The sequence below is a fragment of the Emydura macquarii genome, unplaced genomic scaffold (genome assembly GCF_026122565.2).
Source record: "Emydura macquarii macquarii isolate MOO-44397 ecotype Brisbane River unplaced genomic scaffold, CSIRO-AGI_Emac_v2 contig_3287, whole genome shotgun sequence".
Classification (NCBI taxonomy): Eukaryota; Metazoa; Chordata; order Testudines; family Chelidae; genus Emydura; species Emydura macquarii.
In genome coordinates, this window is record NW_027133424.1 from 7,800,556 (window position 1) to 7,817,915 (window position 17,360).

The window sequence follows — 17,360 nt, forward strand, 5'->3', positions numbered from 1 at the left end:
TAGTTGCCTACTCAGAGTCGGGGGCATGCCCTGGTCCCTGGGGTTTAAACCCTGCGCTTCATGCAAGAAGTCCAAGCCATTGAGTGACCCGCACCAGAGCTGTTTGAAGTGTTTGGGGGAAGCTCACATTTGCAAAAGTGCAAAATCTGTAAGGGCTTTCGTTTGTGAATGAAGAAGGACCAGACCATTAGGCTCAGGCTCTTTTAATGGAATCAACCTGTGTCGGAGCCGAGATCGGACTCGGTACCTAGTACTGTAGCATCGACCAAGAGTACTCCCCTGGCGCCAGCGCTGTCTTGGCACCATTTGACAACGCTGGTACTGAAGAAGCAGAAGAGACACTCTGAGAGAGAGCCAAAGTCAGCTAAGAAAAGTTTGGGGACTGCTGAAAAGCCCATATTGGCCCCAAGAACATCTCCACCCATGAGGACGTTGAGTCCAACATCTGTGCTGCCGCCGACTCCAGGGAGTGGCAGAGGCCTGCACCGACGTTTGGTCCCTTCTATGCCCAAGGGGTTCCAGGCGATGATGGACCTGTTGCTTTACTGATGCCACCTATACCACAGGAGAGTAGGGTGTGGCACCAAGGGACTCACCCCCCTACTGATGGCCAATTAAAGGGAAAGCTGGCGCCGGTACTGACACAGCGCCCCCCCATCTATGGGACACCGTTCACTGATCCTACAGCGGTCGCCACGGTCCTGTCACTGTTCCCCTGAGCTGCACCAAGATAAGTCAGGGTCACGCCTCCAGGCATCGAACGTTAGGTGCTGATCACCAGAACATCTGCACCAGTCAGCAGAGCGCCAGTGCTGATCATCAGAGTGCCGGCATTCTCTGAGTCCCTGGCACCATTTGCTGAGCTCCTGAGTCAGATCACCAGAGCCCGGGCACTGCGGAAGTCCTTATAAAAAGCCCAAGGACAAGACGTGGTCGAGACATAGCCAGTGCTCAGAATCTTGTTACCATTCCCTCACGCCAGCTCCTAGGTGCTCAGAGTGGTGCGGAGAGGCACATAGTGTCTACGTCCCCACGGTTGAAAACGAATAGCTCCTTGGACTTGGGATGAGGTCGTCCCCTCCCCCTCACCCCCCAAGGGCACAAGCTGCCAAGCAACCCACTGGATTTCCCATGTTGCCTTAGATGGGAGGGTGGCTTCAGGGACAATGGATGGGCCTCTGGCAATTTTGGAACCCGTGAGGGTTCCCTCAAAACACAGTGCCGTACCCTCAGTCATCAGCCGGCACCTTGGTACCACAATACTTGAAGGGCCCAGCTGTGACGCCAAACTTAGATGTGGGATCTGACCATGAGGGTTCTCTATCAGCCAGCCCCCAGTGACCACCCTAACCAGGGAGGAGGATCCAGTCCCGCCTCAGATTCCTGCCTCGTCTTCCTCCTTGCCAGATCAGATGGAAGCGGGTCTCTTTCATGCCACCCCACTGAACAGGGCACATCAGGATCTGCTTAAGTGGGTGGCAGCTAACCTGGACCTCAAAATAGAAGAACTCTCGGAGCCAGTGGATGAACTCTTTGGCATCCTGTCATCCGCAGCCCCTTCCAGAGTGTCCCTCCCGCTGCATGAAGGGGTGGTGAAACTGGCCAAGGCGCTGTGGCAAACCCCGGCCTCCCTTCTTCCCATGTTTAAGCGGCAAGGGTTTTGAGTATTTGTATACACACTCATCCCTGGGATCGCTGGTGGTTGTGGCAGCTAACGAATGAGACAGGTAGGGGCAAATGAGTTCGACTCTGAAAAATAAGGAGGCAAAAAAATTAGATTTATTCATTCAGTCGAAAGGTTTATTTGACAGCAAGCCTACAGCTGCAGGTCTACAATCAACAAGCATTGTTGAGGTGTTATTTTAATATCTGGCAGTTGCTGGAGAAATTTGCCAACTCCCTCCCACAGTCATCAAAGCGGGAGTTCAAGGCAATCCTGGAGGAGGGAGAAACAGTGGCTTGAGCCTCCTTACAAGCAATGTCAGATGCAGTGGACTCAGCAGCACAATCAAAGGCCTTCTCAGTGACACTGAGGAGGCCTTTGAAAGTGTCCTGGCTCCAATCATCTGGCCTCTCGGGAGAAGTCCAATAATCCATCCAGGACCTTCCTTTCGATGGCTCATCCCTCTTTGCGTACCAGACCGACTCAGGCTGAAGGACTCAAGGGATACTTTGAGATCATTGGGTCGCTACACCCCATCCTCGTCCAGGAGGCACTTTAGACCCTTGCGACAGCAGCGCTTTGGGGGCCAATCCCAAGGGGAGCTCTATAGGAAAAGAAACAAGGACAACAAGTGCCAACGGGGCAATTCGCCAGCCTCTGCCTCAAGATCAGGCCCAAGCTGCCATCCCTCAGGGGGAAGCGAGACTTTTGAAGGTGTGCCTGAGGGCAATCTACCAGACTCTGCCAGAGATCCAGACTTCCAGTTATTTCCTTCCTGCCTAGCCCCTTTCCTTCCTGCCTGGAGGGCCATGACATCAGACCACTGGGTTCTAAGTATGGTGGTGGCTGGTTATACCCTACAGTTTATTTCACTCCCACCTTCCCACCCTCCTTCCCTGTCCCTCTTCAGGGACCCCTCTCATGAGCAGCTCCTCATTCAAGAAATACAAGCCCTACTGCAAGTGGGAGTGGTGGAAGAAGTCCCTCAAGGGTTATGGGGAAGGGGTTTCTATTCCCGTTACTTTCTGATTCCAAAAGCCATAGGGGGACTGAGGCCCATTCTGGACCTTCGTGCTCTAAACAAATTCCTCAAGAAACTGAAATTCTACATGGTCACTCTGGCAGTCATCATTCCCTCTCTGGATCCCAGTGACTGGTTTGTTGCCCTCGATCTGAAGGATGCCTATTTTCATATCGCAATTTTCCTGGGCCACAGGAGATTCCTGCAGTTTACGGTGGGCACTCAGCACTAACAATTTGCAGTCCTTCTGTTTGGCCTTTCCACCATGCCATGCATTTTCACCAAGTGCACGGTGGTGATGACGGCCCACCTCGGGTGCAGAGGAGTAAAAGTTTTTTCTTACCTGGAAGACTGGCTTATCCAGGGTTGGTCGAGCAATTAGATACGGCCTGGCATCGAGATCATAAGAGACACCTGCCAGCCGCTGGGCCTGCTGATAAACTAACAATCAATACTTACACCGATCCAAAGGATAGAGTTCATAGGGGTAGTCCTAGACTCTACTCAGGCACGAGCGCTCCTATCTGAAGCCAGATTCCTGGCGATATCGGAGCTTATACTCCATCTAACGATCCACTCCCTCATCATGGTGAGGGTGTGCCTCAGCCTTCTGGGGCACATGGCAGCTTGTACCTACGTGGTTTGACGTGCTAGGATGCGACTTCCATATTTGCAGTGGACGCTGGCGACAGTTTATTCCCGGTCCAGACATTCCTTGGACAGTGTACTTGCGATTCCCTCCCACATACTCACCTCCCTGTCATGGTAGACAAAGTTGCGACACATAATGGCAGGAGTACCTTTCGTAGTCCCGAGACAGACTCTGTCATTGGTATCAGGTGCTTCAGATGTGGGCTGGGTGCCCATCTTGATGCCCTGAGGAATCAGGGTCTGTGTCAGGGGGAGAGTTGACCCTTCACATCAACATCTGAGAACTAAGGGTGATTCGGCTGGTCTGCGAGGTGTTCCTTCCACACCTTTCCAACAAAGTGGTACGGGTCCTGATGGGCAACACAGCTGCCACGTACTACATCAACAGGCAAGGGGGAGCCAGGTCTTGCACCCTTTGTCAGGAAGCCTTGCCTCTGTGGGATCTCTGCATGAGCCACAACATCTATCTGGAGGCAGTTCATCTGCCCGGGTAGAAGAACACACTAGCGGATCATCTGAAAAAATCCCTTTTGCTCTCACCATGAGTGGTGTCTCCACCAGGAGGTAGCAGACTGCATTTTCTGAAGGTGGGGAACTCCCCACGTGGTCCTCTTTGCGACCAGGTCGAACACGAGGTGTGTGCGATACTCAGATGCTTTTTCTCCTATCATGGTCATGGGGTCTCATACACAGAGTCCTCATGAAAATCAAGAGGGACAAGGCGTGGGTCATCCTGATAGCCCCGGCATGGCCCAGACAGCATTTGTTTGGGAGGAGCTCTCGGTAGCCTGCCTATGGTCACCATGACTGCCTCTCTCAGGACCAGGGCTGGCTGCTCCACCCAGACCTGGCCTCACTGCACCTCACAGCGTGGATGCTTCATGGCTGAGCAGGGAAGAGTGTCATTGCTTGGCTTAGGTCCAGAAGGTCCTGTTGGAAAGTAGGAAGCCTTCTACTAGGGCATCTTACCTAGCCTAATGGAAGTGCTTCACCTGCTGGATGACGCACCAGAACATCTCCCCGACTAAATGTCCTATACAGGTGATCCTAAACTACCTGCTGCATCTGAAGCAGGAGGGTCTGGCCTTCTCATCTGTCAAGGTGTTCCTGGCGACAATATCAGCCTTTCACTCTCCAGTCCAAGGTAAAATATTTTATTCTCATGAAATGGCGTCCAGATTCCTCAAAGACCCGATTCCGCAATGGGATTTGAACCTCATCCTCTCAAGGCTTACTACATCGCCGTTCGAACTGTTGGCTTCCTGCTCCCTCATGCATCTATCATGGAAGGTGGCGTTGCTGGTGGCAATCACCTCCATACGGAGGATCTCTGAGTTAAAAGCTCTGATCTCAAAGCCTCAATACACAGTCTTTTTCAAAGACAAGGTGCAGCTTCGCCCTCACCCAGCATTTTTACCAAAGATTTTTTCTCACTTTCATGTCAACCAGGATGTTTTCCTGCCGGTATTTTTTCCAAAGCCTCACAGCTCCAATGAGAAGAGGCATCTCCACTCCCTCAATGTGAGAAGGGCATTGGCCTTCTACATAGACCCTTTCACCGCTCCACGCAGCTCTTTGTTGTGATGACTGGATGACAGTATCGTCCCAGTGGATCTCATCCTGGATTACAGCCTGTGTTTGAGCCTGTTATGAGCAAGCGGGGTCACGCCCCCGGCTCCCCTCTTAACCCACTCCACAAAGGCTCAGGCATCCTCATCTGCCTTCCTAGGGCATGTACCCCCCATTCAGAACATATGTGTGGTCCTTGATACATATGTTTGTCCCATTTTGCTATCACTCAGCAAGCTCAGGAGAATGCTGGGTTTGGCAGAGTGGTGCTGCAGTCTTCATGGCCATAAACTCCTATGCACCTCCAGAGGCACTGCTGCTAAGTCACCTAATTCAGAATGGACATGAGAAAGCACTCAAAGAAAGATCAATTATTTACCTCGTAATTGTTGTTCTTCGAGATGTGTTGCTCATGTCCATTCCACAACCCACCATCTGTCGGAGTTCTGGCAAGAAGGAACTGGAAAGGAGGGGGACCTGCAGCACTCTATATATGGGCGCATATGCGTGCTGCTGCAGAGGGCCCTAGAACTGGCCCTAGAGATACCGCTACGGGAAAAATTTCCGGCACCGGTGCATGTGGCGCGCACACACCTAATTCAGAATAGACATGAAAAACACATCTCAAAGAATAGTTACGAGGTTAGTAACCATTCTTTTTTGCTGAAATCTTGGCAGTTGCCCAACATCTAATAAAGATACATTGATTAAATATCTTAAGACCATATTTGATGAATGTGAGCTTGTTGGAACATGTCTTTAATGCAGCTGAACTTTTATCTAATCTTAATGCTATAAAATGAACTTTAATAATCCTGGGTATACTGGCTTTAATGCCTATCAAACTTCACTGGCAGATACTTACAGCATATTAAATGCCAGGACTTGACCTGTTGGCTATATAGCAGACACTTAACTTTGAGAAATGGATATTATGAAGTGAAAATGGGGGAAGAAAAAAAACAACAACCTGGAATTGATTTGAAAACTGATCTATTTGTTAAAGTTTAAATGAAGCTGAACTTGTTAATGATATAACCGCTAGTTATATTGTATTAAATTTCTCTTACAGAGTTTCTAGTTTTTAAAAATAAAAAATCCAATTATTTTTCAGGTGTCTGACCGACAAAGCTATCTTGTGATGTCTTTGGTTCTTTGTGTCATCCTCGGTTTGTTGCTTTGTGTGCAGCGTTACAGAAATACATCTCAGCTGAATGAAGATTACCTCTCAAAAATCCCTAAAAGTAATCATTACCCCAGCCCCAAAAGGTAACATCTGACATTTTAATAATTTCTTCCAACTTTATATTTACACTTTATCTAGCATTTGTTAGTTTCTCACTTGTTCTATTTCCATCCAGTTGAATTAGTATCATATTTGCCCATTTTAATTATACTTGTCTCTACTTTTTTGTAAGTTCAGAAGTTTGGGTTCTGATAAGCAAAAGGCATCACCCTTAACATCTAGACTCTTATAGAATAGTTCTTGTGAAGGAGTTGTATCTCCTTTTATACAAAGTGGCACCTTTTATTCGCAAAAGGGTCTAACATCACTAATGTGGGAATGAGAACACTGCATCTCATTCTCCAGCAGCTTCCTTTGACGATTAGAAAGAGCACAACTGGCAAGATCCAGAGCAGTTTTGAGAAACCGTGCCATGGGGAAGGCTTGTTGCAGTGTGAGGCATAAGGAGTGATAATGGGGGGAAGTAAGTGTTTCACAAAAATCCTTTGGGAAATGGAAATGTATTGTGGTTTTTGTCATTACAGATGTTTTTCCTCCTATGATGATATGAATCTGAAAAGAACAACTTCTTTTCCACTTGTCAGGTCCCAGTCTTTTCAACTAACTAGCAAAGAAGGTATGTTTAATGTACAGCTAATTCTTCCTAGTGGTGTTTTGTAAAATCCGTACCATATGAGTTATGTATTATTTACAGCTTGTAAACCCGTTTCAAAAAAGATAATCCAGAAACGCTCTACTTATACATTATTGAAGTCTATCATTGTACATTGGGAAATACTGAACTGAAGTAGTTCGATGGGTAATACTGTTTTGTATATTCTCTAAAACAGAAATCTAAAGAAGGACTCTAAGTTCAGTGCAAAAAAATAAAAATCATTTAAGGCTATTGCAGTGGATAACACAAGCTTTCATTTGAAAAAAATCCTAGAACATTTTATGAACTTAAACATGCCAGCTATACATAGTTGGCCACCTCAAGTGTGAATGTGGCAAATTTATTTTAAAAGCACACAGTAATGATAAACTGCTAAACCATTTATGAAAGAAGAGAAAGATAGCAAACCATTGAAACTGCAGGGAAACTTTAGGTGGGCAAAATGTATTTAAGTTGGAATTTGGTTAAAACACAGGGTCTAACACTTTTATAAAAATACTGTGAGGTCTATATGGATAAATAGAAAGGACTTGGGTTTTAATGTCCTCTCCACCATTCTGCCTTTGGGGCATTAGTTCCAAATTGATTGAGAGGGAGAAGTACCACATCTTGCAGCACTTGAAGCCCCTATCACAGTAATCACTTGGCCTGGCCTTGTTTAGCTAGCAATCTGAGATCAGAGTGCAATGTGGTACTATTGCATCATATGCTAACTTTAACATAAGACTTCTCAGCAAGCCAAAAACATTTAACTCCTTAATCTTGGAACTTTTAAAAAGAAATACAAGAGTGACTGCATGCTTTACCTTTCACAAAAAAATGGAAACCTTTTTGGCAAAATGAGTGACAGCTGAATTTGGAGTTTCAGAAGTAGACAAGCCTATTCTCTAAGGCAGTCATATAACTGGTTATTTTCTATAAGCCCTGAAATATAATACTTAAGCTTTTGCTGTTTTAGATTAACATTGAGTTGGCTTTCCATTTTTTAGTAGCAAGTGATAATACGCTTACCACTCTTACCCTTACACCAGACTCATTAAGAAATTCTCATTTGTCTTGGTAGTTTTTCTGTCAGCATAGATATTGGCGAGCAATTATATTCAAAAAGGAATAAAATTGTTTGTTTTTTCCTCTCTCTCTCTCTCTCACACTCACACACCCACCCATTTTAGTATACATAAACATATGTGAAAACTACTTCCTGCTTCAGGAGCAGAGTGTCAGAAAGAAAAGAGTAAATCAGAGTCCAGTGAGCAGTCACCAAGCCTTGAGAACAGTCAAGCGGAGGTAGAAATCAGTCATTGCAGGGCTGAATTCTTAACACTAGATTAAGTAGAGAGCACTTTTGTATTTGGGAGTTTTAAGAAAATGGGTCCATTTTAGAATAGTATTGTCAACACTGAGTAAACTGAATTGAGAATATTGAGAATCAAAGAATATTGCCAAATATTTTCAAATGAAATGAGTGCACAGAATACGTAAACTAAGAAATCCTGTATAAAACCTGTTTATAATTAAGGCTTAACTTGAATTTGTGTATTGGTATCCCTAGTGTCTAGATACCATGGTGGAAGCTTAATTTTTTTCTCAAAGTTCAAGATTTTCTGAAATGTGAGCTTTAACTTAAGCTCCTAAATAAGTGAGCACACAGCAGCTCCTATTCAATCAATACTTTATCAAACGTTTGCACTGATAGTACTCCATATTCTGCAGAGAACAATGTGTTAAATCAGGCATCTGGTTGAGTTTATATAAACTAGGGGATACTAAATTCAAAAAAGGTAATATTCTAAAAGGTTCTGAGAAATTGCTTTTGATTAAATGTTAAAATCTCTTGCTGTTTCTAGCAAACTTGAACTCCTTAATACATGGTTAGGCTACATAGCCTTTAGTCTGTTGTACAGTAATTTATACATAAAAATAAGAGTTTTATTCCGTCCATCCTGGGTGTCCTTGACCACACTAAGTATACAAATGTGTGCCCACGCACACATGTACAACCCCCTCCATTACTCCCAACCAGCAATGGCCAAGCAAAAATATTGTAAGCATGTTTTATTTGATACATTCAACGATAAAATACCAAGGACTCTGTCATAGTTATATTTACACTTCATATCTCCTAAATTTGGTGTTGCTATCTTTAAGGGGCATGCAACATCTGCACCTAGTTGCGGAACCTGTTGGTATGTTGTGCTGTTTTTGTAAGATCACTTCCCCAGATCATATCTCTTCACTGTTTAGCACTCCAAAGGTGGGGGCAAAGGGAAATTAGCCTATAACTAAGCCATATTCTGCTAAAAGGAACTCTGGAAGATAAAATCTGAGCCCTATAGAATGTTGACCTTAACTTTAATTTACTTAGTTTATTTTAATTTAATTTAATTTAATTTTTGTCAGTATCCACAAAAATATTTTCCTCCACATTTTGGGAGCCCAACTTGAGACTACTTTAAAAGGACTATGAATTTCAGAAGTGCTGAACCACCTGTCTTAAAGTGGCTCAAGTTGACCAACCAAAATATTAAGGCATCCAGATTCACTAGTCACTTTGCCTCTTTTACAGATTAAATCTTTTTTTTCCCAACGTTGTCATACAAAGGAAAACTCAGTTCAATTTCCTCAGATCAGCACACTGCTAAAATAAATGAAGTGCTGCTAATAAACCAAGAATTTTTTTTTGTGCTTATGAACAAAATAACTTCATATTTTTTCTCACTGTGAGAGCAAAAAGAAACCACACAAACACATATGAGAGTTAAGTTTGAAAGTGTTGATTTGGAGAACCACCTAATGCCCAAATTATTTCTATACTAATATCCTACATGTTTGGAGTTCTACACCTTTGTGGTTGGAAGCATTGTAATGAAAACACCGAAGGCATGGTACGCTGCTGTCATGTCAGTCTGTTTCTTACAGCCCTAGGTACTCATGAAGCCTCCAATTATATCCTGCTATAGGCAGCTTTTCTATTACGTACTTTAACTCTTATTTGTGATATAACCTTTTCCTAAATATTTCTGCAGAAGAATCTTTAATTCTATGGCCTTTCGGCACAAGCAAGCTTGTTTAATACTGAGCGTTAGGAAGAAGAGCTGTGAACTTCTAGGGAGAACTGTGCAAGAAAGCCAGAAAAAAGCGCCTTTGTTAAATGAGGAAATGCTTATTACTAGCCCCAAATACACAGTCCTTGAACACTCCTCTCCCTTCCCTCCGGAAATGTATCCCGCAAATGAAATCTGTAGTTGCAAAACAATATAATTAGGTAAAATTAGCTACTCTGAATATTGATCAAAATGTTCATTATAAAGTTCTGTTTACTTTCCAGGCACATGCATCCTGTTAATATCTATTGGGAGCTTAAGATGTATGCATGGAAAGCAGAGTAATAGACCTTGAGAAGAAGAATGAAAACTCGTATATAGTTCCATGGTTTTAGAAATTAGTGTCTGTGATTGTGGTTAAATTTTAATGTCCTTTCATGTGTGTCCTTTCTTCTTATATAGTGGATCCAGATGACTTGTACATCGTAGAACCACTGAAATTTTCACCAGAAAAAAAGGTATAGTAGCTTCCTTCTACTTTTTGCATTTTAAAAAGTGTTTTGAACACTAAAATGTTTCTAGGGGTAGATGGTGCTTTTCCCAGTCACTTATCTATGACTAGGCTTAGAAAAATTAGGTTTTTATTGGTAAATGTCAGTAAACTGTGATTTCACCATACACACACACACTCATGGTAAACGTTTCCATTGGTGATAATCAAAATTTACAGATAGGCACAGTAAGAAAAATGCTGCCTGAGAACTTCTTAGTTTGAAATCCAAATATTTACTTTGTATATTTTGTCATGCACAGTTGATCATTTGTGTTAACAGTTATAAATCTTTAACTTTTTGAATTTCAGCATCTCCAGTCATTAAATTCAGACCCCCTCCCCATAATTTCCTGCAACTCTGAAATTTAAATAAAAATTTAAAAAATGCTTAACAATAAACATCAATATTATCAATCAATTATAAGAGAGTTCTGCCCAGCTATGTATGACCTCTTAGTATTTATACTTGATTTAACCTTTTCTTTGCATTGCACAATCTAATTGTTTCCTTTTTTCCTGCTCTAGAAGAAACGTTGCAAATATAAAAGTGAAAAGATTGAGACTATCAAGCCAGCTTCAGAGCCTCTCCATCTAGTAGCTAATGGGGAAATAAAAGGAAGGAGACCCTTTACGAACCAGAGAGATTTCTCTAATATTGGAGAGGTATATCACTCCTCATATAAGGGTCCTCCATCTGAAGGAAGCTCGGAAACCTCATCACAATCTGAGGAATCCTATTTTTGTGGCATTTCAGCGTGCACAAGTCTGTGCAATGGACAGACCCAAAAGACAAAAACTGAGAAGAGGGCTTTAAAACGAAGGCGGTCAAAGGTTCCAGACCAAGGAAAGTTAATAAAAACTCTAATACAGACTAAGACAGGGTCAATGCCAAGCCTGCATGACATAATCAAAGGAAACAAGGATATAACAGTTGGAACACTTGGTGTCACGGCTGTTTCTGGACACATCTAAAGTTAGTTGAACTTCTCATACAGGAGAGTTTTTGTTCATCTGCCAACAATCTGTTGTATCTTGTGAGAGAGTGGCAGGAGAAGAGATCAGCCTAATTGGAAGTATTCAGAAATTATGGTTTCTGCTTTTTTTAAATAGATGGGATTGTGTCAATCTTTGTTATGCGTTTCAGCTTTACAAGGCTGACGACTTTCTATGTGGACATCTTGGGGGAGGGAGGGATCATTTTATAAAGCTTTTTTCACGATTACTGGAGCAAAGATTGTTGATGCCCAGTTTGTTGGGTGGAATAGGGATAAAAGCCTAATCCTCTTCCTTTAGCTTTGTTCCTATTTCTTGCACCTTCCCATATTTATGTGCCTTTTGTCTATTTATAATGCCACTGGAAGAGGGAGAAAGATAAAATTGTCATTTGATTTCTTTTGTAACTTCTCTCGCTTTTTTGAGGATGCAACACTACAGTGCTGTAAAAGGATGTGTTGGTGTTCAGCTGGACTCCGTAATGTGGACTGGATACTGTAGAAATACTAACATGCTAGACTTGTTGATTAGATCTCCGTTTTGAAAACTCACTTGGGGAAACTATCTTGTTTAGAAGGAATTATAATGCCATTAATTGCATTTTTAATCAAATTCAGAATTGTATTTTATTTAGATGTGTTAAATTAATGACAGCTGTACAGTAACACTCCCTGTACATAAAGGGTCTCAGGCTGACAAACGTCTTTATTCCCCAGACTGACTTTTGGAATTCTCTGTTTTGATGTTTAACCAAAAAGAATCGATGCTTTATTTTGGTCACTCTGTTTTCTGTTCTAAGAATTTGGAAATCGGAGACTATACAAGCAGAAATGTAAGGGTGATTAGGTTCAGCTAACTAGTGTCTAGTGCTGGGTATAAGTGCACATGACAAATGAAACAGTGAGTTTGCCAAGCTTTGAAGTCTAACTGGTCAAGTCTATTTAAAAGTGGATGTTTCCATTTAAAAGTGGATATTTCCGTAAAGTTTGCTTTTGTATTGGCTAACAATGTGCAGTGTGTGTGTTTTGGTACTTTCATATCTGAGTGTTTTTTATTTTGACCATGATTGTATATTTGGATAAAATAGAATGTGTGACTGCATAAAATGTGAATGTGTAGCTGAGTGAATGAGACAAAAGGTTTTTCCTTTTTGAGGGGTGTTATAGGTTCATGTTGTAAAACTAAGTTAACTTATTAAGCACTTTTAGTGGTACCCTTTTTTTAAACCGATCGAATGCCTTTTCTGGGTATTGTATGTAATGTGACTTATTTAAAGCCTTTGTTTTTGCTGCTTTCATGTTAGTTTATGAATACTTTAAGGTGATCTACTTTTAGAGTCGGTCTGCACAATTAGCCAGTCAGAGCACATGGACCTGATTTATAGAACATGTATTCAGAAAGGGCTCCAAATAAGAAAGAAGAAAAAAGGTTTATACTATCTGAGTGCAGCATCCAACATTGTGGAACAAGGCTATGTAACTACAGAGCTGTAGTGCCCTTAGAAACTGTGAATTTCCAAATAAATATGAACACTTTGTCTTATAAATTTAGTGGCTTGACTTTTCCTTTATAAATCCAATTGTAGTGGGTTGAAGCTCATGAAGCAGAGTGGTCTAGTTCATAGAACACTGGATTGGAGCCCCAGGAAAGTTTTTTTTTCTATTCCTGGCTCAGCCACTGATGTGCTGTGTGACCTTGGACAAATTGCTTTACCTCTGTGCTTTGGTTTTGCCTCCCACAATCTGTGTTTATTTTGATTGTAAACTCTTAAGGGCATGGACTGTTTCTTATTATTTGTTTTGAAGAGCACCCTGCATAAGGGAGCCTTGATCTCTGGATCTTTTAGATGTTGCTGTAATATAAATAACCTATTTTACTGCTTCTAGCAGATATAAATATTGATTGATCATTTCAACTTCACTGGTAAGAAATTTAATTTGTACAACTTTCTTCTTGTTCCTGTGTCTTTAATTGTAACTTACCTGGAGCTTCATTTAAAGAAAAAGTGTGCATGCTGTCACGTTTCCTCAGGCAAGGGGCTGTTAGGCCTGTTTTAAAAAAAAAAAAAAAAAAAAAATTCTCGATGCTGACATCTTGCTAATTATTGCCCTGTCTCCTACAGCCTTCCCTTTTTGTAAAATTAATGAAGTTGTAATGAAGTAACTGGAGCCTTGAGCTTTTGCCTTTCAGTTCCTTCTTTCCGCCACTGATGGTTACTGGAACTGCATTGCTTGCTACCACAAGTGCTTCATTGTTCCCTTAAGTAGTTGATCGTTAGTAGTTAGTGTAATTGTATTTAAGCGACACCACTCTGGAGGAAGGGGGTCAGCCACTGCCCCATAGTGCTCGTCAGGAAGCGATTCCTGTTCCTTGGGGGAGGACAGATCCACAACCGCCCACCCTGGTCAGCACCATTGACGGAGGATACAGGAGCAAAGTCCCAGCTCTTCAGCCCCTGGTTGGTATTGGGGCCAGTGGCCAGCTCAATGGCCGTACTGGAATCCCTGGGGTTTCCCTGTGGCCCCAGATCCCTACTCCTTCAGGTCATCAGGGAAGCAATCCACGGTGCCAGTACCCCAGAGGAGCCTCACAGTTCCGCATTGGAGGCGGACCCACTAGAAGGGACATCTACATCAGTCCCCTGGCAGCAGGAAGAGATACCGCCACCTTCTGTACTGGCACAGTTGTTGTCCTCTTCGCAGGACAAGGCAGTCATGACAGGGCCGTCAGCTCCCCAGATTACTTCTGGCCCCACCAAGAGCTCCTTAAGAGGGTAGCCTTGAACTTGAGCTTGGAAGCGAACAAGCTCAAGGGGATGTTGGACAACCTCTTCGATGTTCTGGCAGCAGTGGCACCTGCCCAGGTTGCCCTGCCAGTACACAAAAGGTACTCAAGGTGGTTAAGGCCCTGTGGCAAATACCATCCTCCTTGCTTCCGACATCGAAAAGGGCAGAGAAGAAGTATTACATTCCTACAAAAGGGTTTGAGTACTTATTTACACACCCTCCCCCAGTTCCCTGGTAGTGGCAGCTGCCAATGAATGGGACTGGCAGGGCCAACCCGGTGCAACTCCCAAAAACAAAGGCAATTAAAAAATTGGACTTGTTTGGGAGAAAAGTTTATTTGATGGCGAGCCTGCAATTTCGAATTGTAAACCAGCAAGCGCTACTAGGGAGGTAAAACTATAACCTCTGGGACTCCCTCAAGCATTCTGGGGAGGCTCTGCACCAGGAGCAGGCACCAGACTTTACCACCATTTTGGAGGAGGGCAGGAAGGTAGCCAGGGCTGCTTTGCAGGCAGCCTCAGATGTGGCTGACTCAGCAGCAAGATCTATGGTCTCCATGATCTCCATGCTCCGGTGCTTGTGTCTGCAGTCATCTGTTCTTTCCCAGAAGGTGCAGCAGTCCATTCAGGACCTGCCGTTCAATGGAAGCGCACTCTTCTCAGACTAAACTGACACCAAGCTCCATGGGTTGAAAGACTGTGACCACCTTGCACTTGTTCGGACTTTACACGCCCCAGGCCTCGAAAAGGCAGTTCCGTCCCCAGCAACAGCAGCCTAGGTACCAGTTTCCGTGCTTGGGATCTACAGAGGAGAGACAGGGATAAAGGCTTCTGGCAACGTCGACCAGCACTGACTTCCTCCTCAGCTAAGCAGCCAGGCCCCTCCCAGAGCTCCAGTGGGCAGCGTCAGTCGTTTCGATGGTGTCCCTGAGGATGGCTTCCCTGTCTCATGCCAGGTTCCTCCTTCCCCGCAATTCCTGAACCGCCTCACCCCCTCTCTCCCCGCATGGGCCAACATACTGTCAGATTGTTGGGTCCTTGGAACCATTTCAGTGGGCTAAACCCTGCAGTTTTCTTCCCCTCCTCCACAGACTCCCCCTTCCCCATCCCTCTTCAGGGATCCCTCTCACAAGCAACTCCTTGTGCAGGAATAGGAGAGCCTTCTCGCAGTGAGGGCTGTGGAGGAAGTTCCACTGGACATGAGAGGAAAAAGTTTCTCATCCTGTTACTACTTCATTTCCAAGGCGAAAGGGGGCCACAGGCCCATTTTGGACCTCTGTGGGCTAAACAAGTACCTCTTTGGATTCAGAAGACCGGTACGCCATCCTTGACCTGAAGGATGTATATTTCCATATTATGATTTTCCCAGACCACAGATGTTTCCTCTGGTTTGTGGTGGGTCGTTCCCACTACCAGTTTATGGTCCTCCCCTTTGGCCTGTCTTCTGCCCCAAGAATATTTACAAAGTGGATGGTGGTGGTGGCTGCGTATCTTAGGCATCAAGGCGTGCAGATTTACCTGTACTTGGATGACTGGCTGATCAAGGGCAGGTCCAAACCAATCTCGACTTAGTTTGGGCCACCTGTCACCGCCTGGGCCTACTGATAAACAAACAAAAGTCCACATTCACACTGGTGCAGAGGATACAACTCATTGGGGCTGTTCTCAACTCCAAGCAGGCCAGGGCTTTCCTATTGGAGCCTTGGTTCAAGGCCATGTCAAACCTTATCACGAGCCTGTGCACCTGTCCCTTTATGATGGCATGGACCTGCCTACAGTTGCTGAGCGTATGGCAGCTTGCATGTACGTGGTGTGTCAAGCACATCGGAGACTCAGGCCACTCCAGTTATGGCTGGATTCTGCGAATGCCCTGAACAGGCACTCCTTGGGCAGGGTGGTTACCATGCCCCCTCAAGTCCTAGCCTCCCTGAGTTGGTGGTTAGACCCCTGGTCGGTGATGGAGGGAATGCCTTTCGAAAACCTAGTCTCCGTGGTTACCCTAGTGTCGGATGCTTCGGACCTGGCGTGGGGGGCCCACATCAGCTCCAATCACAGTACCCAAAGGACCTGGTAGAAGGAGGACCGTAGGTTGCACATAAATATCAGGGACCTCAGGGCAATACGCCTAGCATGCGGGGTGCCCCTTTGCATCTTGAGGGGCAAGGTAGTCCAGGTCCTGAGGGACAACAATGCCGCAATGTATTGTATCAACAGGCAGGTCAGGGCCCGTTCCCCAGCCCTGTGCCAGGACTATCAAATCTTGTCACAATATTCACCTTGTGGCTTCCCACATCCCAGGTATCAAGAACGCCACAGCGGACCTCCTCAGGTAGGTCCTTATTACCCCACCACGAATGGTCTCTCCACCCGTCGGTTGCCGACATGATCTTCCAGAAGTGGGGGTTTCCCCAAGTGGACCTCTGTCTCCAAGCTCAACAAGAAGTGCCGTCAGTTCTGCTCCATTCATGGACTCGACGAAGGGGCACTGTCAGACGCCTTTCTCCTTCCATGGTCGGGGGCGCTTATGTACGCCTTTCTGCCCATACTGCTGATTCACAAGGTCCTGTTAAAAATCAAAAGGGACAAGGTGAATGTCATCTTGCTAGTGCATGCGTGGCCACGGCAGCATTGGTTTACAATGCTGCTGGAACTGTCAGTTGCCCCCCTTCTCCTACCCCCCCGAGTTGCCTCGTTGGCACAACCTCCTCTCCCAGGATTGGGGGTGACTTCTGCACCCAGACCTGGGATCACTGCATTTGACAGCATGGAGGCTGAGTGGCTGAGCCAGAGGAATAGGCTTGTTCTTCTCAGGAGCAGCAGATCCTAATGGGCAGCAGAAAATCTTCCACTAGGGTGTCATATGTAACCAAATGGAAAAGTTTACCTGCTGGGCTTCATCCGAGGGATTCTCACCCCAGGAGGCACTGATCCAGACGGTGTTGGACTACCTGCTGCCCCTCAAACTTCAAGGCCTGGCTATTGCCTTATTGAAGGGGCATCTGGCGGCTATTTCCGCCTTTCACTCCCCGAGTCAAGGGAACTCAGTTTTCTCCCATGCCATGGCAGTTAGGTTCCTGAAAGGTATAGAAAGACTTTACCCCCAGGTTAGGGATCTGTTAGCTCCCTGGGGTCTGAATTTAGTTCTCTCTAAGCTCACAGGAGCCCCATTCGAGCCCTTAG

At 44.7% G+C, this 17,360-nt stretch overlaps 1 protein-coding gene across 2 annotated transcripts in view; it reads left to right on the top strand.

The window, feature by feature from the left end:
* The window catches only part of SUCO (SUN domain containing ossification factor), an 85,484-nt gene extending 72,543 nt beyond the window's left edge, over positions 1-12,941 (top strand). For both annotated transcript variants that reach the window (XM_067532446.1, XM_067532445.1), the window contains 4 exons: positions 6,019-6,173; positions 6,675-6,766; positions 10,312-10,367; positions 10,928-12,941. In XM_067532446.1, the coding sequence (XP_067388547.1) occupies positions 6,019-6,173; positions 6,675-6,766; positions 10,312-10,367; positions 10,928-11,374 (750 nt within the window). In that variant the 3' untranslated portion in view covers positions 11,375-12,941. The remainder of the gene's footprint in view (positions 1-6,018; positions 6,174-6,674; positions 6,767-10,311; positions 10,368-10,927) is intronic.
* Positions 12,942-17,360: the final 4,419 nt, after the last annotated feature.